Source organism: Sphaeramia orbicularis, chromosome 1, assembly GCF_902148855.1.
Source record: "Sphaeramia orbicularis chromosome 1, fSphaOr1.1, whole genome shotgun sequence".
Taxonomy (NCBI): Eukaryota; Metazoa; Chordata; class Actinopteri; order Kurtiformes; family Apogonidae; genus Sphaeramia; species Sphaeramia orbicularis.
This window is the reverse complement of record NC_043957.1, coordinates 14,852,656-14,878,403: the sequence shown is the minus strand read 5'-3', so window position 1 is coordinate 14,878,403 and position 25,748 is coordinate 14,852,656. Positions and strand designations below refer to the sequence as shown.

At 40.9% G+C, this 25,748-nt stretch overlaps 1 protein-coding gene across 3 annotated transcripts in view; it reads right to left on the bottom strand.

The window, feature by feature from the left end:
* The window catches only part of LOC115433868 (NACHT, LRR and PYD domains-containing protein 12-like), a 40,359-nt gene extending 16,813 nt beyond the window's left edge, over nucleotides 1–23,546 (bottom strand). For 2 of the 3 annotated variants that reach the window (XR_003937448.1, XM_030155533.1), the window contains exons 1-8: nucleotides 23,384–23,546; nucleotides 10,666–10,942; nucleotides 8,061–8,297; nucleotides 5,534–7,445; nucleotides 5,065–5,238; nucleotides 3,025–3,198; nucleotides 2,731–2,904; nucleotides 2,410–2,583 (exon numbers count right to left, since the gene is read on the bottom strand). Coding sequence is in view for 2 of the 3 variants with exons in the window: in XM_030155533.1 (XP_030011393.1) it covers nucleotides 2,410–2,583; nucleotides 2,731–2,904; nucleotides 3,025–3,198; nucleotides 5,065–5,238; nucleotides 5,534–7,445; nucleotides 8,061–8,297; nucleotides 10,666–10,933 (3,113 nt within the window). In the remaining variant the exon portion in view is untranslated. The remainder of the gene's footprint in view (nucleotides 1–2,409; nucleotides 2,584–2,730; nucleotides 2,905–3,024; nucleotides 3,199–5,064; nucleotides 5,239–5,533; nucleotides 7,446–8,060; nucleotides 8,298–10,665; nucleotides 10,943–23,383) is intronic. The other variant, XM_030155455.1, reaches the window with a different exon arrangement.
* Nucleotides 23,547–25,748: the final 2,202 nt, after the last annotated feature.

Sequence of the window (25,748 nt, the reverse complement as noted above, 5' to 3'; positions counted from 1 at the left end):
AGATGCACACTCAGATGGTAGATATACTGAAGAGTTCCCTTTGCACCTTTCTTATCTCCTCATAGTTTTTCCTCCTGTTAAGGATGGCCGTCGCCTCACTGGTAACCCAGGGTTTATTGTTGGTGAAGCACCGTACCATCCCAATATGGACAGTCGTGTCGACACAAAAGTTCCAATAATCTGTCACACTGCCCCCTCTATGTCCTCCCCATGTGAGCCCATCAGTACACTCCAGTCTGTGGTGACAAAGTCTACATAGTCTACTTATTGGTGGAGAGCAGCCAGAGTAGAGTCCAGGGTAGGGATGCAAAGTATTGATTGATTCATTAATCGTTAGTTGGTGGCCCTTATCGATCGATTAACGATTAATTGATAAGCAGCGATTTTCCTGAGAACCTGAATTCCTTTTTCAATATGGTCTATAAGAATAAAAGCTAAATATTGTTTATACACTTCATGATAAAAGCATGTCATATTCCTTAATGACTGATTTATTGAACCATTGGATACAATCAGTGTTTCCTGTGGAATTCATCTGTTGATGTGGCGGTGTGTAATGGGGGCATGCACACGCATGTGTTTCGTCGGGGGAGGGGGGGGGGGGGGGGTACTTGCACACACGCAGTACGGCCAGGGGATGCGTGCGTGTAGGTTGGTAACCACGCACGTGCGTGCGTCACTTTCTGTCCTACTTCTAATACTATAGGGGTATGGGGCGGTGCAGTTTGAGCCCCCGCAGAAGTGAAAGTGAAACTTTTCGCTCATTTATCTTTTTCCTACCTCCTGAAGCGTCACAAATGCTTTACATACCTGTGGCCCGAATCAGGAGCCTGGAGGATGTTTTCAACTTCTGTCTCACTGACCGTGGACTAGACCAACCTCCAGGAAAACACTCCGATCCAATACGACCCTACATTTGTGCATGCATTTATTCACTGCTCCCACAAACAGATGGGCAGGTCTGTTTGGCTCCACCATGTCCATAAACACATTCTAACTCATCAACGCCATGATCCGATTTGATGATTGGCTATCCCAGCCACAGCATCGCAGCGCGGACAAACTGGCAGCCTTCAGACAGGTGTGGATAGGTGGACAAGGGCAATTAACCGACAATTAATAATTTAATCGAGCAAATTCTTATCGACAATTAATTGTTAGTCAATGAATTGTTTACATCCCTAGTCCAGGGCTATATAATCCACAGAGATGACAACGTATACACAACATCATCCACCTGCTGCACAGCAGCAGTTCCTGTTTCATTAGAAGATCCTGTATTTAAGGGTCTAGTCTGTGCAGTGCTGGGTCATTGTCTTCACTGCACCTCATCACCTGGGCAGACTGTGCCATACTGTGCGCGGCATGGACTCCACACACTGTCCATAGAAATCTGAAGTTTCAAAGTCGATACATTTATCATCCTACATTGTGTGACACCATATATGTGTATGTGGAGTCCCGCGGTCATAAAAATTTAGCTTTGGGTGGATGTGTCTGCGGACTCAAATACGCCAGACTCCCAGACTTTATCACCATCCTTCATTCACTGGACTCTGACAGCTGCAATCGGGTTTTTCTGTGTTTCCCTTCGTTGTTGTTTCTATTAATATATCCATTTTTTTCCCTTCAACACCATGCATTTGAGTCCTATCCAATAACACCCCTAGAGAGGAGGAGCAGCACAAATGAAACATCAGATTCAGAGGCACTGGTGTCAGATGTGGGACTGCAGCAATGGATGACTGACAGAAGGCTCAGCCAGGCTCAGCCAATTATTTTATTTAGACCAAATAAAATGATTGGTCTGACTTTTATCAGAAATACATGAGAATTAAACATTTTTGAGTTTCAAAACCTGATGGATTTCTTTTACATTTTAGTTTGCCACATGCATATTAGGAGCATTTTAAGATTATGAAAGAAAAGTGTAAAAATGCCACATCATACAGTATAGCTTTAATCAGCAGCATCAATTCATCCAACTTTTTAGGCAAGGCATTGACATTCCCCATCCGGACAGAAGGAATGGATGGCCAGCTTCTCCATTCCATCAAAACAACAGTAACTCCACTCTCAAGTAGGCAGGTCTATTAATACTGGATTGCATTAGCAGAGTTGAGTGAAGATCACCAGTATCTAACAATAACACACATATGTAATTACACAACACACAGTGCAACAGGTGTGAAGCCGAGCTTACACAGATGCGAACTGAGTGACAAACATACATGTTTAGATGGTGTACCTGGAGGAAACACAGGGATCAAACTCTGAACCTTCATGCTGTCAAATCTGTGTAAATATTCTAGGAAAGTTGCTGGACACAATATGCCAATCTTAAGTGGCCTTATCTAAAACAATCTTTGTCGTTGCTATGAATCTACCACAATTAACCCATGTCCATACCTGAGAATGTCTAGTCTGCACTGTGGATTCTCCAAGGCTGCAGACAACTCCTTTATTCCAGACTGTTCTGGATGGTTGTAACTCAGATCTAACTCTCTGATATTGGAGGGATTGGACTTAAGAGCTGAAGCCAGAGCAGTGAAGCCTTCTCTTGTGAGGAGACAATCAGATAAGCTGCAAAAAAAAAACAGTAATCAGAACACCAGTTGCAGAGTTTTTTCATATAAGAAAATTCTACATCCCATAAAATCCTACTGCACCTGTTAAACAAACTAAAACAGTACAGCATCAAATAAAAGGGTGCCTTTTCAAATCTCTCACCTGAGAGTTTTTAGGATGCAGTTTGGATCCTGCAATCCAGCCAACAGTGACTTCAATCCGGAATCTTGCAAACGGTTGTTACTCAGGCTGAGCTTTAACAGACTGGAGGTCTCAGAGCTCAGGACTGAGGACAGAATTTCACCACTTCTGTCTGACAAATGGCAGCCACTCAGGCTAAAAAAAACAATGGACAGGACATAAACAAATATTACTTTAGAACATGCAATTTATTCAAGGATCAAAAATGCGAAGAAGACTCTTTGGTTCTCACTTTACATATTGACAAATTCTGACCTTAGAGTTTCCAGTGAACATTTTGGACTCTTCAGTGCAGAAGACAAGCACTTTACTCCTGAATCTTGCAGGTTGTTGTAACTCAGGTCAAGACTTCTCAGACCAGAAGACCTGGAGTTGATAACTCCCGCCAAAACTTTACAGCTTCTGTCAGAGAGCTTACAGCAATTTAACCTTAAAAAATATGAAAAGATCATACAGAGTATGAAAGCTTTTCTGATTAATATGAGCCTGTATTTAGGGGAAGATGATCTGATAATGTTATACATAAGTGTTTCCCAACCACTGTGCCATGGCACATAAGTGTGCCATGAGAAATCATCAGGTGTGCTGTGGAAGATTATCCAATTTCACCTGATTGGTACTCTAAGCGAATGGTGTGATATGTATGACTGCATGTGCCAATGATCCTCTCTGCAACAACAGTTTCTCTTTCCAAAGTGAAAATGAATGTGATCCGGCCCTGATGCAGTGCATTCTGTTGATAAAGCCCCCCTCACTAGTGATGTGCAGACCCGCGGATGGGGTTAAGGTGGGGGGCATATGCCTCTGTTATATGGATCTCAATCCATAAGCCAGGGATCTGTTCGAGGGGTCACTGACACACCCGTCTCAGCTTTCTTGTTCCAAACGCCCCGCGCCTTTCTTCAGTTCCTGCAAGAATATTAGCTTTGCGTTCAACTTGACAGGCCCAGGTTTCACACTGTGTAAGTAAATTGAGACTAGATTTGCATTTAATTTCAGTAAATATACTTTTTGTGACATTTTTGTTTGGTGGTGTGCCTTGTGATTCTTCTAATGTATAATATGTACCGTGGCTCAAAAAGGTTGGGAAACACTGTTATACGTGACAGGCTGTTTCAGACATACATCAACATCTGTCATTTTATTAAGCTGAAGAAATTGTTTTATGTTGTCCCTCCTGGGGTAGATCCCCTGGAGTGAAGATAAAACACAATCCACAAATAGAACATAGAAGACCTTCCCTGCCCAGAATAAGGACATTGGAGTTGGAAGCTGGAGCAGGCCTGTTCACAATGTTTGGTCGTTATGTGAGCCCATGATGGGCTGGATCCAGAATAGTGGGTCACTGAAAATTAGGGAAAGTGGACACATCTTACTCTTCTGCAATGGAAATGGCTTCTTGGTATGTGACACATTACCCTCACTATGGGGGAAGATACAGATATACCTGTGGTGTGCACATAAGCACCAACAGGCAGAACAGAGAAGAGAGAGGCAGAGCTGATCAAACTGATCAACAGACAGCAGCTGGTAGAGACTGCTAGGCATCTCTGGCAGACCCATACCATCAGTTGAGTTTGCTGGAAAGGAAAAGCCAAATGTAGATGACTCTGGAGTGATTTATGGAACCTCCAGTCCAAATGGAGCCTGTTCAAAATAGTCAAAAGCTCATCGGTATGTCATCATGTCACCCCAAGAACCTCTAGTGGAAGTGAAGGAGGTCATTAGGTTGAAGAAGGCTTCTTGAGCCTGATTGGCGCAAGGAAGTCCAGATTCAGAAGATAGGTGCCAACAGGCAAAGCTACACAGAACTGATCTCCCTTATAGATTCAGGTTCCATTTCTGGATGCAGCATGGGAAACTACTGAATGAGAATGGTTTTGCAAAAAACACTCCATCTATGAAAAACTAGTCCTTTCATGGATGCTCTATGAATGTCCAATTATAATCCCCCACTTGTTACCAACTGACCTGCCTATTGTATATACTGACAAAACACTGTTACATGTTCTAAAAATCTTTTAGTGTTACTTTTTCTGTCCCAAAGGTTGAACATCAAAATCTACATTTTAATATATTAACAAAATGCAGTTCAGGTGGTCAGTGAAAATGGTTCTAATTTTTCTGGACACGGGAAGAGAATTCAATTATAATATTATAATTAAATTGTATAATAGGAGAAAGTACAGTAAAGAAACTTACAAAACTGTTTAAAAACACCATCATTCGTAACTCCTTCCCAATCTTAAACCATGTCTAAAAACAAAACCATACAAAGATATCCCTCATACTTACATGATATTCTCAAGTTTGCAGTGTGGACTCTCCAGCCCAGAGCATAATTCTTTGACTCCTGAATCCTGCAGCTCGTTGCCACTCAAGTCAAGTTCTCTCAGAGAACAACTCTGGCAAATGAGAACTGAGGACAAAGCTTTACAGCTTCTCTGTGCCAGAGCACAGCATCCCAGCCTGTAGAGCCAGAGTTCACAGTGAATAAATACACAATACTCACAACAACATATGATTTTTATAACGATAACAATATGTGCATTGTTGCATACATAAACACATACTAAAGAAAATCTGATCCTGTTGTTTCCTTGACAGAATCACTAATATAATAATAAGTGACAATGTTTTCTCATTACAAGAGAAAAACTGCTTGGCATGGGCATTAAATTAATCTAATAAATGGACAAAGACCTATGTTTTTCTGCTATGATGTGAAATAACCATTATTTTATGCAATTTTGTGAACACCTACAGAGCTTTTTTGGAGGCTTTGACCACTGGCAGCAACTTCAGAAAAGCCTCCTCTTTGGCTGAGAACTTCTTCAGCTCAAACACGTCCAGATCTTCTTCTGATGTCAGTAAGATGAAGACCAGAGCTGACCACTGAGCAGGAGTCAGCTGGTCAGTGTTGAGGCTGTCTGAACTCAGGTACTGTTGGATGTCCTCCACCAGAGAGCGATCATTCAGCTCATTCAGGCAGTGGAACAGATTGATGCTTTTCTCTGCTGACAGATTCTCGCCAATTTTTTTCTTTATGTACTTGATTGTTTCCTCATTTGTCTCTGAGCCATCTTCTGTATCTGTCAACAGATGTTGCAGAAGAAACTGGTGGGGTTGGAGGCTACTTCCTCTCTTCTGCAGCAGCATCTGTAGTTTATCATTATTGTTTTGCAGTGAAAGACCCAAGAGGAAACGAAGGAACAGGTCTAGATGTCCATTTGGACTCTGCAAGGTCTTGTCGATTGCGATCTTGTGAATCTTTGTTGTGGATGTTTTTTTGGCAAACTGTTGCAAGAACTGGAATCTAATGTGTCGCATGGACATCACATTTTTGTTGCGTAAAACTAGTGACATCCTTACATGAACTGCAGCCAGAAACTCCTGTACACTTGCATGAACGAAGCTGAACATCCTGACTTCATCCTTCTTTCTTCCACGCTCCTCTTTAAAGACCTCGGTGAAGACTCCTGAGTACACTGAGACTTCACTGACGTCAATGCCAATCCCTTTTAGATCTTTTTCATAGAAGATCAGTTTGCTTTTTTCCAGCTGCTCAAAGGCCAGTTTGGCTAATGCCTGTATGTACAGCATGCATCTTTCTGGACCATACTTCCCTTTCATGTGAACAATCTGAAAGACCAGGAACTCTGTGTACATCTCAGTCAGGGTCTTGGGCAACTCTCCATCCTTGCTGGTCTTCAGCACATCCTCCAGAACTATAGCAATGATCCAGCAGAAGACTGGGATGTGGCACATGATGTGAATGCTTCGGGAGGCTTTGATGTGGGAGAAGATTGCCCTAGCCTGATTCTCATCTCTGAATCTCTTCTTGAAGTAGTCTTCCTTCTGTTGATCATTGAACCCTCTGACCTCTGTCATTCTGTCAATTAAATCTCGTGGGATCTGATTTGACGCTGCAGGTCGTGTGGTTACCCAGATGCGAGCTGAGCGTAGCAGTTTCCTGTTGATGAGTTTCCTCAGCATGACATCTGATTTAGTTGGCTTAGTTAGATCGAAAGGGAGAGTATCCATGGCTTTGAGATTCAGGTTAAGGTGACACTCATCCAGTCCATCTAAGACAAACAGAAGTTTGAACCCACTTCTGTCATAGTTGGTGTTTCCTGATGCATCTAGAGTTGTGAAGATGTAATTCAGTGCCTCCTTTGTGATGTCTTTGGATTCTGGGATGCATTCATGAATGAGCTCTGCCAAACTAAACTTCAGTCCCTTCAGTGAGTTGAGTTGACGGAAGTTGAAAGGGAACAGGAGATGTATGTCCTGATTGGCTTTTCCATCTGTCCAATCCAGGATAAACTTGTGCACGAAGAAGGTTTTGCCAATTCCAGCGACTCCACTGGTCACCAGATTTCGGATCGGTTTGTATTTCTCAGAAGGGGGGGTGAAAATGTTTGAGAGGTTAACTGACTTCTCTGTTCCTTCAAAGTTTTCAGCTGTTTCAATCTCTCTGACCTCATGCTGTGAGTTGATGTGGACATCGCCTCCAGTTGTGACATATAGCTCCATGAAAACATCATGCAGACATTGCTCATCTTTCTTATCAGTCCATCCTTCTTGTGCACACATAAACCTGTCATGGAGGTTTGACTGAAGCATTTGTTTGTAATAAGTGATGGATTGTGGCTCTGGTACTGGAACCATCAGATCTGGAAAGGAGTGGTCAAAAATATTAAGTGTGTTTCAAGATTTCTCTGACTAATAGTAAATATTTCTTTAGTACAGCTTTTTATAGATTATATTATGGTGGAGTTAACTATTTATACACATATGATACATACACACATCATGTATACAGTACACATTGTCTTCTGTAACTCATTTGACATTCAGCACCGTGACAAAATTACAGATGATAAAAATGACGAAGAGCTCCTTAAATGAAGTCAGATTATGTTAACAGACCCCTAGTGGAAGGTTTGAGTACACAGGAATTAAATCCAGTAAATGTTTCCCAAAGACCTCTTCAGGTAGGGTTTATCAAGTCATTATCTTTCTTTTGTCTCCAAGTAATGACTGGCAGCTGTAACAACCACTTTCCGAATTCTGTCAGATTCATGGGAGAAGATGAATCCACCCAGGGAATAAATACAAAAAAGGTAATAAATGAAGAATCAGACAAGGGACCACACAACCACCTGCTAATGAGGATAATCTCAATCTTGCTGTCATGTTATCACATTCCTTCCTTAGCTTTAACTAGAACACAATGAAAATGTCTCACATTTCACATGTCATAAGTACCAAAGAATATGTAAGTTTACCTTTAGTCTCGCAGAAGTCAGGGGAAAGTTGAGGAGAAGGAAGGACAGCAGAAGAAATGGGAGGAGAATCTGTTGTAGGAGAAGTCGGAGAAAGAGCTGTGGGAGAAGTGGGAGAAGAAGGTGCTGAAGATTTAGGAGATGGTCTGGGAGAAGGTGTAGGAGTCTTGGGCCGAAGAAGTTCAGAAAACCTCTTCTTCACTGTCTCTCCAACATCGGCGTCACCCACTGAGAGAGACACTAAAAAAGACAGGACTGTGTTACATATCTGAATGAGTTCTTATTTATTATGTCACGTTGTTCTGCTTTAGTGGATCTTGACATAATATCCAGACTAGCTTCTCTCTTATTACAGCCTGTAACTCAATGAGTTCATCTTTAAATGTTTTAACATCTTTGCTTAGTTCTGAGGGAGGTTACCCACTGATTAGCTATGGAAAATACAATGGACAGTGAACATCAGTAATGTGACCAGGGAGTGATTTATTGCTGAAAACATTGTGTGTTTTATCTTATAATCTGGTTTGATGTCCATCTGGATTTGCATTGCCTATCGTCTTTTCCATCGGCTTGGTGGCATTGTGTAAAATGGCTGCTGCCAGATTGGTGAGTGGAGTTCTGAATGAGGTTTTGGATACTGTGTCGTGATACTATAATACTCATGAGCCTCAGCTGCTATTGCCATGGAATGAGGTTTCTAACTGTTGCTTTGACTGGATCTTTGTCGCTCAAATGCACATGGGGAGTAACATGTTAATGTGGCGTTTATCCTTTCAGTTAATTAAAATATGTTTTCAATGTGGTAAAGCTCAACACAGATCAATATTCAAAGGCTGAATTTTTATTTCAACAAAAGGTTGTTGTGTTTCAGATTCTGGTTTCCTGGAGTTCAAGAGAAGAAATAGAGTTTATTATTATAGAGAGCATAAACTCATTACAGCTCAGCTCAGTCTTCACATCTCAGAAAGTGTCTGAATGTTACGGATAATTGGTGTATTTGTGTCTAATGAAAGCACTAATAGACAAATCAAGGTGAGTAAAAGCGCTTTTCTAAGATCTGATGATTATGGTTACAGTTGACTTCTTTGTACTTCTTGTACTGGTATTACATCCACTGTTAATATTTGTTATGTAGTAGTATTACGAGTCATGGACATTTTCTTCAGTTATTGGTAATTATACTAGCACCAGCTGACCTACTTTTTTACAGTTCTAGTTCAGTTATTGGTGCTTCAGCTGCATCATATCTCCCCCCACTTTCCCCCTTCTCCCCCAGTCTCTCTCTCTATCTCTCTCTTTTTCTCTTCCTTTACCCTCTCTCTTTAACCCCAACTGGTCAAGGCAGACGGCTATCCGCCAGGAGTCAGGGTCTGGTTCAGGTTTCTGCCTGTTAGAAGGAAGGTTTTCCTTGCCACTGTCACCAAGTGTTTGCTCCTGGAAGATTCTGTTGGGTTTCTGTAAATTGGCTTCAGTCTGGTTTCAACTGGCTCTATATGTTAAGTGTCATGAGATAACTTTTGTTATGATTTGGGGCTATATAAATAAAACTTGATTTGATTTAATAAATATTAATTGTCAAAAATATTTTTTAATTCTATATATCTCAGATCTTTCAACTAAAGAAAAACAAACATGACTAAAGTAATGTAAATGTTACTGGTTTTATTTCTCAAACAGTCCTTCCTTCCAAGCCTCTGAAACCTGACAAAACTCTGATCACATGGATGAGCTACAACATGCACAACATCAACTCATAAATGACCCAAATGCTTCACCGCCGCTGACATGGTGGATGTTAAAGGTGCCCTGCTACAGGTATTTCATTACTTTTGCGGTAACATCTGAAGTTCTACCGTGGAATATTTTTTGTGGAAAAAATGCCTTGGTTACATAGTTTCAAGCCATTCTAATGTGGTAATGAAAGCCTACAGGAAGACTCAGCTCAATGTGCACCAGTTTTCCTGAATACTCAACATGTTAATCTGCTTGACTCTGATTGGCTAACAGCTAGTCTATGAGAGCCTGGCTTTTCAGCATCCTTTACCCTGTGCAGCAAGTAGAGGAACTAGCAGAAACTGAAAGTGAAACTTAACATGCTGGGAACATCTGACTCCCGGCTTATATGCCTCTCTTGTACGACAGACCTTACACAGAATTTTCACAGCTTCTAAACTGTATCCACTGGGCCCCCTCCACTGCTCTATGGGCCCCCCTGGGAATGCTGGGCCCATGAATTTATCACGTTTAGCCCCCCTTTACGATGCCCCAGCTTGCTGTATACGAAAACTGTCACTGAGCTGGGCAAAGTCTGTGGGCGTGGTCTCACCCAGTTGAGCTCATGAATAGTAATGAGCTCAGGCATTAATGTATCACACTGACCAGCTTTTCTAATTGACCTGATTTCTCCGCTCATTTCTTTTCAGTGGCAATAGCAGAAAGAGGAGGTAGTGGTTCATTTTCAAATTCACTCATAATGCCAACACCTATGGACCTAACATTTCGGGTTTTTTTTTTTTTTTTTTTTTTTTTTTTAAATATAAACGCAAAAATGGTTTTGTGTGGCAGGGCACCTTTAAAAGGGTTAAATTTCTCTGTCCAGATGACTGACCTTTTGTTTGTGGACTTGTGGCAGACAGGCGCTGCACCAGGTCATTCCTGGGAATATCCTTCAACAACTGCTTGGTCACTTCCACTGCTTCAGGAAGTTCATATGTCTGTATCAGCAGATCCACTGTTTCACATTTTTTGGCCTTCTCAAGCTGACCTTTCCTGATGACACCCTTTGAACTCTGCACTTGCAGCAGACACCATCGGAAACGCTCATACTCCTCCTCCCCCAGGTCGTCCAGAATGTCCAGGAGGTCCCTCGCCGTCATTGTGGTTCACTAAGAAAATCGAGCATTTACATCACAGATACAGAAAATGAACAAGACTCCACGATACTTAAACTTCTCCACTTGGAGCAGCAACTCTTCCCCAACCCAGAGGCGGCAACTTATCAACTTTCATCTGGACCATAGACTGGACTGGACTGATAACACCACTGCACTTTATAAAAAGGTCAGAGCAGACTCTATCTGCTTAGCAGGCTGAGGTCCTTTGAGGTGTGGGGGGCACTCTTGAAGTCCTTTTAGGACTCTGTTGTGGCCTCTGCCATCCTCTATGGTGTGGTCTCCTGGGGGAGCAGCATCACAGCAGCTGACAGGAAGAGGCTAGACAAACTTATTAAGAAGCTCTGTCCTGGTATGCCCTCTGAAAACTGTGGAGGAAGTGGGGAAGTGGAGGTTGACAGCCAAGCTGTCCTCCATGTTGAACATGGTGGGAGTCTTTCCCACCCCCTCCAACACACACTCATTGCACTAAAGACCTCCATTAGTGACAGGATGTTACATCGGAAGTGTGTGAAGGAGAGGTTTCGCAGGTCTTTCCTTCCTGTAGCTGTCAGGCTCCACAACAGAAACTGCTCCAAAGAATTATGTGCAATAAACCATACAATAAACAGTGCAACAAACCATAACCCTATCCAACCTATGGCATGATCAGAATGTGCACAGCTGTAAATAGTATATATAGCTTTTCTGATTTGTCTTCATTTTAATTTTGCACTTTCTTTTGTTCTTGTGTGCTTTTGTGCTTTGCTGCTGTAAATGTGGAATTTCCTCATGTGGGACTAATAAAGGCATATCTTATCTTATCTTATCTTATCTTATCTTATCTTATCTTATCTTATCCTTTTCCGACTGAGAACCGTAGTCGGCAATTTGGAGGTGCTAATCTTCATCCCAGCTGCTTCACACTTGGCTGCAAACCATCCCAGTGCAAGAGGTTGCAGTTTAAGGAAGCCAACAAAACCACAACATCTGCATAAAGAAGATGTGCAACCCTGAGGCCCCCCAACCAGACCCCCTCTGCTCCCTAGGTGCCCCTTGAAATTCTGTGCATAAAGATTATGAGCTGAATCGGTAACAAAGGGCAGTCCTGGTGGAGCCCAACCCACACTAAAAACGAATCCGACTTACCACCGGCTAGGGCTGCAAGGACTAGATGACTAGTCCACTAATAGTCAGTGGCAAAATTAGGCAATGACCAGTTTGGCTGTTGATGGGTCGTTAGTGACATCATCATCATATGTATTTCACAGCATGCATTCCCATGCTAAACAATGTTTCGCATTGCAGGTTAAAGAAGCTCAGAATGAGACATCTCACTTTTCCCAAATCTTTGATGCGCTGACAGCACATGATCAGGAACAGAAGGGACAACAGTTGAAGCCAATTGAAGCAAGGTTACGAGAAACAAATGATCCAAAGTTTGGGAACATCTCATATGTGACACAACCAAGAAAACTGTCATGCGCACAATCTGTAAACTGAGCCTGGCCTACCATAGGACCACTTCAGCTATGCATGAGCATTTGCAGAAGAAACATATTTTGGAAGATTTAGATGCACCTCGTAAGATAATTAGCTCCTGTGCTGCTACCAAGCCTATTACTGTAAGTGTGTATGTGAAGGATCATGACAGTTTGAAGAGTAATGTTGTCATTTTATCTGACAATTTCATGATAAAAAAATTAATGCAGTGTTAAGAAGAGTACAGGAGCCATGGATGGCTTTTTGCAAGCAGACATGTATTCCGTAACACACTACTGATCTTTCCAAGTTAATTCTTAACATGAAACATGAAATGTGCAGTGTTGGAAATAACAGCGTTAAAAATAACGGCGTTACTAATGTTTTATTGTTTTCCAGTAACAGAAAATCTAATTAATTACTATTTGAAACGTCACAATGCCATTACCGTTACCGACAGTGAAATATAGCACGGTATTATGCACTGATATCTAGCAGCTGTTATCTGACCTGGCTCGCTCAGCCAGGCACAGGACAGGAGCTGCAAATAAAAGGTGTTTTTTGTCTGATTATCCTTCTTTGGTGAGGAGGGAGAGGTGACAGATCCATAAGTAATGAATACAATTTCATGGTAAGCCAATCAGTGCCAGAGTTCAGGTAGATGGGTGTTGTTACAAACCTCAACACATATAGCCACATAGGAGAACTAGATACAACAATGGCAAGTATGGAACGGTCTGTCGAGTTAAAAAGTGGCGTTTTCAGGATGGAAGTACAGGCACTACTTGAACATCATTGGTGTAAAAGGTAAAAACATACATGTGAAGTGTACATTACATAGTTGAATACCTTCACCAAATCCACAAAACACATCTCGAGGTTTTGTTCATGTGTGATGAAAGAATGGAATACAAGACTGACAGGCGGATCGGGGAAGTGTCTGCAGTAATGTGGATACTGTACCGGTCTCTTGTGTTGAAGAAGGAGCTGAGCCAAAAGGCAAAGCTCTCAATTTACTGCTCGACCTACATTCCCACTGTCTCCTATGATCATGAGCTGTGGGTAGTGACTGGAAGGATAAGATCACAGATGCAAGCAGTAGAAATGGGCATTCTTTGCAGGGTGGCTTCGTTCTCCACTAGAGATAGGGTGAGGAGTTTGGCCATGTGGGAGAGATTCTGAGTAGAACAACTGCTCCTCCACATCGAGAGAAGCCAGTTAATGTGACTGGGGCATCTGGTCGGAATGCCTCCTGGACGCCTCCCTAGTGAGGTGTTCCAGGCATGCCCAACTGGGAGGAGACCCCAGACCCAGGACACGCTGGAGGTGACCTGGATAAGTGGGAGAAAATGGATGGATGGGTGGACGGATGGATGGATGGATGGATGGATGGATGGATGGATGGATGGATGGATGGATGGATGGATGGATGGATGGATTATCCATGGAAATCATCTGTAAGACATGCTGCTTGTTATCTGACTTCTTGAAGCTCACTCACTAAAAAATTCAATGTGTGATGAAACATTTTGCATCAAGATAGTTCATTTCTTTGTAAATTAATGTATTGCTTGTAATGAAATAGTTTATAAATTTATTATAGATATAACTTGGATTCAAAAATATTTCATTGATCTTTGAAAAACAGTCAGATATAAATATATAACAGATTAAATGCATTGTTCTGTCAAGTGAAGCTGTGATTGATGTTTGTCATGATCTTTGGAGGTTTTAACACTTATCCATCAACAGAAATGTCTCTTCTCATTCTCCATTCACAAATCATTAAACTGTAAATACACAGTTTTGTGTGGCCAATAGACAAAACAAGGCAAGGAGTGTTTCTATCCCCCCACCCCCCAGAAATCAGTGGCACGGCTGTGAATATCCTGGGCTGTGATGCCACCTGTTGGTGAACAGAATTATCGCATGTCAGAATTAACACCCTACCCTGTCTTGACCTGGGGCCTCATGTATAAATGATTCGTACGCCCAAAAACATGGCCTTTTCCATGCTCATGTTCAGATGTATAAAGAATGAAACGACCATGGAAATGGAAACTCCATGGCTGGCGTATGCATGTTTCCACCACCAGACCAACCAGACCCTGGACCCATCAGTGCCAATCCTGCCATTCAGGCAACATGTGATTTCAGCCATATAAAGAGACAAGTACATAACATTCACTGTATGTTAAATGCAATGTAGTGTTAATGTCTGTGAGAACATTTATAAGTCAGTCCAGGTGCTCATTGCCCTCACGATGTCCTCTTCTGACGCAGGTGAGCACAGGTGAGGACATGGTTGGATGGGCATCAGCAGCTGTTGAGGCGGACCGGAGAATTTGCTGATGCTGGGGAGGCTGGAGGAATCCCACAGTGTGTAACATGAGGCTGGGACGGGATGGTCTAAAACGCTTAATGTAAAAAAGCCTAAAGATGCAGGAGAGTTTTGGCACCAGTTTTTCAACAAATCTGCCAAACCCCAGTCATAGCCTAAGTATCATGAATCCATAAGTCTTTCTGTGATTACTCACCTGAATCCCTTCCCTCATGGTGAACAATTTCATAGTGTCATCCACCATAAACAAACCATGTGTTTACAAACAGAGCCAGCAGGTAACTCGGGCATCTTCGGAATTTTGTTGCGACGTGCATTGTGGAAAGCGGAGCTTCGCGCAGCCGCCTGGCAGAAGCAGCAGAAACAGCTAAAGCCTAAAGATGCAGGAGAGTTTTGGCACCAGTTTTTCAACAAATCTGCCAAACCCCAGTCATAGCCTAAGTATCATGAATCCATAAGTCTTTCTGTGATTACTCACCTGAATCCCTTCCCTCATGGTGAACAATTTCATAGTGTCATCCACCATAAACAAACCATGTGTTTACAAACAGAGCCAGCAGGTAACTCGGGCATCTTCGGAATTTTGTTGCGACGTGCATTGTGGAAAGCGGAGCTTCGCGCAGCCGCCTGGCAGAAGCAGCAGAAACAGCTAAAGCCTAAAGATGCAGGAGAGTTTTGGCACCAGTTTTTCAACAAATCTGCCAAACCCCAGTCATAGCCTAAGTATCATGAATCCATAAGTCTTTCTGTGATTACTCACCTGAATCCCTTCCCTCATGGTGAACAATTTCATAGTGTCATCCACCATAAACAAACCATGTGTTTACAAACAGAGCCAGCAGGTAACTCGGGCATCTTCGGAATTTTGTTGCGACGTGCATTGTGGAAAGCGGAGCTTCGCGCAGCCGCCTGGCAGAAGCAGCAGAAACAGCTAAAGCCTAAAGATGCAGGAGAGTTTTGGCACCAGTTTTTCAACAAATCTGCCAAACCCCAGTCATAGCCTAAGTATCATGAATCCATAAGTCTTTCTGTGATTACTCACCTGAATCCCTTCCCTCATGGTGAACAATTTCATAGTGTCATCCACCATAAACAAACCATGTGTTTACAAACAGAGCCAGCAGGTAACTCGGGCATCTTCGGAATTTTGTTGCGACGTGCATTGTGGAAAGCGGAGCTTCGCGCAGCCGCCTGGCAGAAGCAGCAGAAACAGCTAAAGGGAAGCAGAGCTCCAGCCATTCCCGCGTTGTGTTTGCTGCTGCTGACAGGCGGAGCTCCGCTTCCCTCTGGCTGCTTCCACATCATGTTTGTTGCAGCTATATGATATCATATGGTTGCACTGCTGCTGCCAGATGAATGCTGGTTCTAGGACTAGACTGTTCCCGTACTCACCATCTTCAGTGTTACTTCATTATAAAATTGCTCCAGTCTCATCTTTTTCTGTAATGTGTTTTTCCTGAATGTGATGAATGGATGAATATGTAAACTTGAATCAAATAAATTGTTTCACATTGTGGAAAAGGAAATTCAGGTCAAATAAACTGCAAGTGAACATGTTTCTGCATGAAATTTTTCTGTTAAATTATTCCAACATGTTGAGACAGTTTTGTAATCTCAGGTGTACACAACTTTGTTGTTCTTGGCAAAGTGAGACATTCTTAGAGCAGAATTCCATAGAACAAAACATTTCCAGTGAAAGCAGTGAGTCATCTGTTTGTTCTATTGAAACACCCCAGGGCTTTGTGAGTGTTAATAAGTTTGTGTTGGATCAGTGATATCAATCAAAAGTACTGTTTACACAGAACCAAACTATTATTTTTCTTTCCTTGAATGCTACAGATAACTAACTTTATTTAAGAAACATAACAGAGGTAGTGCAGACTGAATAGATAAGATGGAACAGATAAAATAACTTTCCCTTCAGGTATCTGTCACTGGAGGTTTAGGGCCACACTGAGTTGTAATAGAAGCTACAATGCTGCCGATGAAAGCCCTCATAGTCAGGTTGTTTAATGCTATTGTTCAAATTTACCATTACCAGGTGGAGAAAAGCATTGTATTGAGCATGAGCCTTCTTCAGACTCTAACAAAGGATTTTAGCCTAGGAGCCAACGAGAGATTTCAAAAACTACGCCCAAAACACACAGCTTCATGTGGTTAGCATCTAAGAACAAATACTGCTCTTCAGGAGTCTCAAGAATAACACTAATGACATGTGTAATTTTTAGGCTACTGAATGAACTGAATCTGATTTTAATTTGTGCAGTTGGCAATAAACACATCAAATTTTCACTTAATGCGCACGACTAGGAAGGGTTTTTGTGTTTCAGTCAGCGGGGTGAGACTGTAGAACAGATTTAATATAGAATTAAAGCAATGTCCAAGCATTAAAGAATTTAAAAGGAGGTACAAAGACACAATTTTTCAGAGGTACAGGGATGAGGGAGGTGTCTGGTATCACTGGGTGTTATAAAGATGTACAAGTATGTGGTATGTGTATGTATATGTATGTATAGGTGTGTATGTGTGTGTATATATATATATATGTAGGTATATGTGTATGTATGTGTATATGTGTGCGTATAGATCTGTGTATGAATATGTACTTACATTAGAGCTGGGTAAAAAAAATCGATCTGATCGATCTTAGATTGATTTCGTTTTAATTTTGCATAATCGATTAATAGTGGATGAGATTGATTTTTCAGAGCGGGACCGGGAGCTCCGTCTTGCGAACCCCTGGGGAAGACGGGGTGACTTGGTCTCGCTCGCAACGGCTCTGGCACGTAAAAGACATGCAGGACGGGTGGGGAAAACCCCTCCACTGGAGGTCCTCCCAGCCTCAAACTTGAACGTGTGAAGGAACTGGCCGCCCGGAGGTTCTCCGAGGTGAGTCGTGGAAGCCGGTCATTCTTGGAATAAAAACTTGGATCCATACTATCACCTATGGCCAAGTATGGAGTAAAATGACGAACTAGTCCGTTCTGAGCCACTGTAGTCCTGTTCATTATTTAAGAGCACATTCAGCAATTTACTGCTGAAATGTCATATTTATTTCCTTTCTAATATCAATATTGATACCAGTATTGATGAGTTGCATGACTGCGGAAGTCAAATAATCAGGTTCCAACTCAAAATTGTACTTTGGTATGACTAAATTAATCTGAATCAATCAATTAATACTGAATCAAATTGATATTGGATCGGATCAAATTGAATCGAATCGTGATTAATCGATTCAGAAACTTATGAATCGAAATCGAATCAATTATGGAAATTGGCCATGATACCCAGCCCTAATTTACATAAATGTGTTATTGTATTATGTGTTTATGTAAATCATATTATATTTGTTCATCATAATACAAAGCCAGAAACCAGAGATGAAGACTTTGAGTGGCAGGTTTGATCAGTCCATAACACCTTCTTCCAGTCTTCAGTAGTCCACTGGTGGTGTTTCACAGCCCAGGCAAGCCTCTTTTTCTCATTCTGGAGTCTCAGCAATGGCTTTCTTGCTGCAACTCGACCCATCAAACCTGCAACTCAAAGTCTTCTCTTCACAGTTGAAACTGAGACTTGCTTACTACAACCACTATTGAGCTGTGCTTGAAGCTGTTGTCCTCCGAGTCGCCTATCATGCAAGCTGTTGACTCTCAGAAACTTGTCTTCTGATTCTGTTGTAGCTTTGGGTCTGTCAGACCTCTTCCTGTCAGCATTTCCCCCAGTTTCTGAGTGCCTTTGATGGTGAAGGAAACTGTATTTACTGACACCTTGACTTTCTTGGCAATTTCTCTGTAGGAAAGACCTACATTTTTAAGTGTTATGATGGTCTGTCTCTCTTCTATTGTTAATTGCCTTTTCCTCGCCATTTTTATCGTAACACACTACTTTCCACAGTACAATACTGTTCAAATAATGCTCACAACAGTATGGTACCAAAGTGTATTCCAACACTACTTTTATGGGACAACTGTAGGAATTGGTAGCACCAACTTTCGAGGCTTGATCAACCTCCATTGCTGCAGAGCTGCTTTAAGTTGTTAACCCACTGCTTGTTCGCCTTTTTGTATAATTCTGAAATGTACATTATTTTTCAGTTTTGTTTAACCTTACCTTGTTTTCTTTTCTTTCTTTTTTTTTTTACCTCTGTCAGTTCACCGCTTACCTTTGTACCATTTCAAGCTGTTAACTGGACATTGGACTTGAACTGCTTGAATTTCAAAACAAAACTGGAAAAATTGGGGTGTTCTAAAACTTTTGACCGGTAGTGTGTGTGTGTGTGTGTGTGTGTGTGTGTGTATATATATATATATACATATATATATACACACACACACAAACACATATATATATATATACACACACACACATACACACATATATATATATATATATATATATATATATATATATATATATATATATATATACACACACACACACACACATACATACATACATACATACATATATATATATATATATATATATATATATATATATATATATATATATATATATATATATATCTCAGTGGTTCTTAACCTTGTTGGAGGTACTGAACATCACCAATTTCATATGCGCATTCACCGAACCCTTCTTTATTAAAAAATACAATATGATTTTTTTCAAATTCAAGACACAGGCATATGTTTTACTAGTGCACAAAATGAACCGTGCATTAACATCACTGTGCTCAAAGAACAAAACCAATACAGTGCATGAACTTACAACAAATTACATATCTTTTCACAAAGACATGACCTTTTTTAATACAACCACACTGAAATGGTTTTAATTTTTAACCTTATGTATTCCAATAATGAACTTATTGTATTTATGCTATTTATCATTTTTATCATTTTAACACACACCCGTCACCTAATTTCCATCAGGCTACAATAATAATGAATATTTACTGCAAATCAGTGGGACTTCTGCTGTTGTGTATAAGTATGTGTAGGCCGTCAGGTAAACCCGGGTTTCGTTTCATCTCGCTCCGAACTTTCTGATCCACGCAATTTTGACATAAAAAAAGATAATTGCATGTAGTGTATCAAAAAAAAAGTTCTCATTATACTCCTTCAGTATTTGTGTGATCGTTGTTTTATTACGGCACTAGCTCGGCTTTAGCGTAATACGATTTCTCCATCCGCGACGGTGCGTCGGTTGTCACGTGATTGTAACTGAACGGTGCAGTGACCGAAAAATGTAAACAAACGCTACACATGGCTGCCTCTGTGGTTAACAGGAAGTAGCAAAAGTCATAACAACGATGTGGAAAATACTCAAGTAATTCATCGTCAGATGAGTGGAAGAGATTATAAACACTTCCGGATGTGTTGTAGTGCTATAAGCAACAACAATACACCGCGTATATTGGATGTCAATCAGAGAAAGAATCTCCGAAGCGGTTTGTTTACATACCCGGACCTAGCCGACACACACACCCGACTAATCAGTCGAGTGTGTGTCTTGACCTCCACCGAACCCCTGAGACTGACTCACCGAACCCCTAGGGTTCGATCGAACCCAGGTTAAGAACCACTGAGATATATATATATATATATATATATATATATATATATATATATATATATATATACACTCCTAGTGGCACGCTGAGACCATTTTTCTGTCCGGGAGTTTCATTTCCAACTGGCCCACAGACTGGGAAATAATACTTAAAGGGTTAGTCATTTTTCAAGTTATAAATATGCACACACTGTACACGTAATGATGCACACCTCTTTCTCACATAGGGATCATTAGTGAGGCACTTATGTCAAAAATCCTAACAATAGAAACAAGGAAAAGTATTCCCTTTTCAGGAACAAACTCACACTTGATACGGAAAAGTAAAAGAGATCACTACACTGAACATCTTCAGTTAACTCAGGGTGACAAGAAAACGTGGCTGATACTAAATGAAGTTCTTTGGAGAGAGCACAAAGGCACTGTGCTTCCCAACACTGACAGAAAAGACAGTAATGATATACTAAAATTAATAAACCACTTTAATGACCAGCTTGTTTCAATTGGTGAGAACCTTGCTAACAAATCCCTCAACATCAGGGCACTTCTTATAATCAATATTTTCTTGGACACTACCCCAGCTCATTTTTCCTGAGGCCTGGATGGAGATGAGGTCTATAATATCATCATGAACAAGAAAAGTTCACATACAGCTGATGCTGATGGAATCTGCAGCACATCCTAAAGGCCATTGTGAATGTTAACCTGGAACCACTTGTTTCAGGTACTAGCTAATATGGAGTTGGAGAAAGTTCATTTTTGGTTCAAATGCAACAAGTTATCACTCAACATCAAGAAAACAAATTAAATAGTATTTCATTCCACTAGAAATTAAAGTAACACTCATCATATCTATCTCAATATTAATGGGCAAAACATCAACACAGTAAATTCAACTAAATTTCTTGGTATTCATTTTGACAAATTCATCAATTTTAGGTATCACATCACTGTGTTAATCAACAAATGATCAAAATATACAGGTTTATTCTCCAAACTAAGACATTATCTTCCACTTTCTGCTCTTCTTACTCTGTATAGATCCCTCATTGAACCACATATCAACTGCTGTAATATAATATAGTGTAACACTTTTCCAAGTCATCTCATCAAACTACACTCTTTAGAAAAGACAATATTCGTGCATTTATATGGTCTGCTTTTACAGCTTTCCCTGGCCCCATTTTCCACTCTTGATTTCCCGAGGCTTCCTGATTTCAACATCTATCACAATGCCTGTACAATGTATCAGGTTATCACCCAACTCAATAAACACTTATGTGAGCTCATCCCAACCTCCCGTACCCTGCACACTCACAACACCAGGAAAAAAACCTTTATATTGGGAAAGAAGCGTAAACTTAAATGTACCAGCCTGAGTGTTGTTTGCAGGGGTCCTGGGTCGGGACAATGGGTTAATTGAAAAGTTGATCAAAAACACAGGGTTGACATTGGTAGAATGGAGTATCATAGGGTATCTGTCATGCAGAGGCAAATGGAGGGGGTTCACAGTTTAAAAGGGATCCCATTGTTTATAGGAAGCCCCTGACATGCAAACCTTTGTTGCCATGTAGGTTGTTGTATTTTTCACTTTGTTCCCCACATGAAGCTGCTTTTCCAAAACCCAAAATGTTTATTGGGTCACCAGCTTTGCACAAAAAATACATACGATGTGTAAATTTACGTCAGAGACATTTCATACAGATTAAATTCTGACTGTAAAGTGAGCTGCAGAAAACAAAATGGATCAATCAAACAGCTGCTCTCAGTGCAGATCCTAGAGGACAAATGAATGCAACACCACTGCCTCAGGGTCAGGATCGTCTTCTCTAAAACCTGGAGCCATTTCAAAGAGTAAAATGAACAAGCCCAGACAAGAACAGTAATCAGGTCAACAGTAGCAAGGAATGATGCATCTACAGAGATCAAACTGCTTATGTGTCACAGTGGATAAAATATACGACACATAAACCCATCATCATCCTCATTGTAACACTTTAAAACAGTGGTTCCCAGCCTTTTTTGGCTCATGACCCCATTTTAACATTACAATTTCTGGCGACCCCAGACATTCAAAACAGAGACTTTTTTTTTTTTTTTGCAAAAATTAATTTGTTTTGATCATGTTTCCTTGTGTCTCTAATGTCGGTTGTCTGTTGGGATGGGTCAGTGTGTTTTTGTTTTTTGTTTTTGCTGCTGTCGTAACCAATCAATTTCCTGCAAAGGATCAATGAAGTGTCTGTCTGTCTGTCTGTCTGCCTCTCTCTCTCTCATAGTTGAGGGAATATTATTGTATATTATTATTGACAGAGGCTGAAAAGCCAGGTTGAAAACCCATCGGTTAGGAACATCAAGAAAAGTGGAAGAAAATGTCTAATTTTCTTCTAAAAATAACATTTTAAGGCAAGGCGAGGCAAATTTATTTGTATTGCACCATTCATACACAAGGCAGTTCAAAGTGCTTTACAAAAGCATAGAAACACATAAAATTCCATAGGACAATAGCAGAATAAAACATTAAACAAAAGCAAAGTGCAGAAAAGATGCTCCACTCCAGTGGAAACCACCGCCCCTCATCATGAGTGCATTTCCTTACTTGCAACTCCGGGGACTCAAAGAATCCCAGAAGGGTTGTTACTGCTTGTTAACAGCTTCTCTGTGAACAGCAGGTTAATCCTGCAGTCTGAAAAACCTTGAAGCCCAATCCAGTTGTTCCCCCTGCACAAATTGTGAAACCCTGGCAGCAGCCAGAGCTGCCTGAAGTACCTTTAAACCTGCTATACCACACACTTTTTAAACCGTGTGGTGGAAAGAAAATAATTAAAGCAAAAATAAGAGACAAAAGCTCAGAGCAGTCTTGATTAAAATTAAGAATTTAATGTTAAATCAATCAAAACAGTTAAAATTGTGAGTTGCAGTGCAGTTATTAGATCTGAGAAAGAAAAAAACTCCAATCAAAGGCAGCTGTCAACAAAAGAGTCTTTAACCTTGATTTAAAAGAACTGAGAGTTTCAGCAGACCTGCAGTTTCCTGGTAGTTTGTTCCAGATGTGCGGAGCATAAAAAGTAATTAAACTAACTAATTAAAGTTTCACTCACCAAATGTCTCTGCAGAGAAGAGTGCTGATTGTGTTGTGTTGAGACAAAATGTAATGTCAGTTCCATGGGTGGAGGTTTCAGACCCCTCTGGTCCTCCTCGTTTCTCTGTGGATGGTCTACTCAGACAAGATGGTAATATTCATTATAAATTCACTGTGTAACTATGAAACTATGCAACTGTGATTTCCAGAGAAATCTGCCTTGGTGTCGTGTTACAAACAAACAAAGAGCAGGTTCTTCAGGGTTACACCTATGCTGGGAAGGAACTCATTACTTTGACTGAATTTCAGCAGAACCTGGAGGTAGTGAAAGTATTTACAGTATTTTCTGCTGATTTGTACTTCACTCCACTACATTTCAGAGATAAATATTGCACTTTTTACTCCACTGACAACTGCACTTCTTTAAGTAACAAATAGAATGTATAGAATACTATAATTTCATTAGATATGAGATGTTAAGTGAAAGCATTGGTGATTTAGTTACATCCTCCATCTAAAATACTACAACATATTTCAAAGTTGTTTGAGGCTGAACCTCGGTAAAAGGATTGCTGGTTGAGGTGGCAGATTATGGACTATGATTCCGGTCAGAGAATCAAGGCACGTGGAGAGAGATATCTATTCAGTTCCCTTTAATGAGATTGCAGGACTTGGACATCGGTTGACAACATACGGTTGTGTCTGAAAGAGTGTGTGTATGTGTGTGGTCTGAAAATAAAGAAAGGCAATAAACTGTATAAGAAAAAACACTCTGCACATTGAACAAACATCTAAATGAATAATAAACTGCTATATGAGCATAAGATTACCAAAATTACGATTAGCAGAGGCAAAGCATGCTAAGCAACATGAGAACATTACATACTGAATGTTGAACCAGGCCCGGACTGGCTAATCGGGAGGACTGGGACAATTCCCAGTGGGCCAGTATAATATTTGGGCTGCGAGGGCTGGAGTTCACTTTAAATATGTATTTAATATTTTATTTATTTATTTTTTGGGGGCCGGTGTTCAGTCACAACACTGAGTTGATCACGTAATCTGCAGCCGCTGTTCCTGGGCCCCACCCCCTCTACGAGCAAACTGTTTGTTTTCTTCTTCTTTTTTTGCGGACACACCATGACCTGATGTAACATGTCCTTGCATACGGTTAGCAGCTCTGTACTGTAGCTGTGGAGCAGATACGATCTGTGCTCTGTAGGCTGTGGATGGTCAGCTGTGTTTACTGTTTGAAACATGGATAATAGAAAGAGCAAGGGTGGTGTGGAGAAGGCAAGAATTAAAATGAGGAAAGCTCTGGAAGCAAACACAGCCAAATGTGACAAAATCTGCAACTTTGTCACAAAAACGACCTCCCGGTTGGAAACAACTAATGAGGACGATGAACAGGGTAAACCACCTTTCAAGTTAGTTAATTATCGAGTCAGTGAATTGTGTGGCATTGTGGCGTGTAACATAACGTCATGCATTTTAAATAATAGTATGATGCGACGCCACAGAACTGGGAAACTTTGTCTTGTAGCTCCTCGGAGTCAGAAAGAACATTCAGCACCAGACACCAGCCATGAGCCCACAAGTCCAGAGTGGGCAGGTAGGACTGCTCATAGAGGGAAGATTATTAGAATAAATAGGCTCCAATGAAGAGTATGGTGTAGGCCTGTTCAGTATGAAAGGTGCTCTGAGATGCTCCAGGATTCAGCACTACATGAATGAAACTGACACCAAGGCTTTGCAAAATAGAAGATTTGTGCTGACAATTATGAGCATTTTTAAAATGTGCTTTAGTGTCAGAAGCAGAGCCAGGAGCCAGTAGTGATGAGGGGATTGTTCCTGTCGGGATGGAAGGAAAAGGTGAGCTGTTGGAACAGACTGTGTGAACAAGCATTAGTTCTACTAAAACCACTTTCTATACCCAAACCATAGTCCTGACCTATTTTAATTTTTATTATTAAAAGTGAGACAGTAAATACACAAAGCCCACAACTGAAAGGCAATAGCACAAAGTAATATTAAATAAAGCTGCATATTTTGCCAATGTAAATATCTTAATTAGTAAAGTAAGTCCAAATGTCTGTAGATATTATTTTTTTATTGTGATACAGGTGCAGGTGAGTCTAGAGAAACTGGAGGAAGTGTGAAAGGGAGAGTAGAGTCTACTGATGACAGAGGAGCAGCTCAGCAGCACAACCCTGAACCACTAAGCACAAATGACACAGATGAAGATGAGTCTGCTGTTAGCTTTGGTTCCTCTGCTCACCCTCAGTCACAGGATATACAGACAGTTTTTTCTTATCATCTTCATCAAACCCCTAATATCACTATACCAAAAGTTTTCAATAGCAACGATGGAACAAACCGCAAGT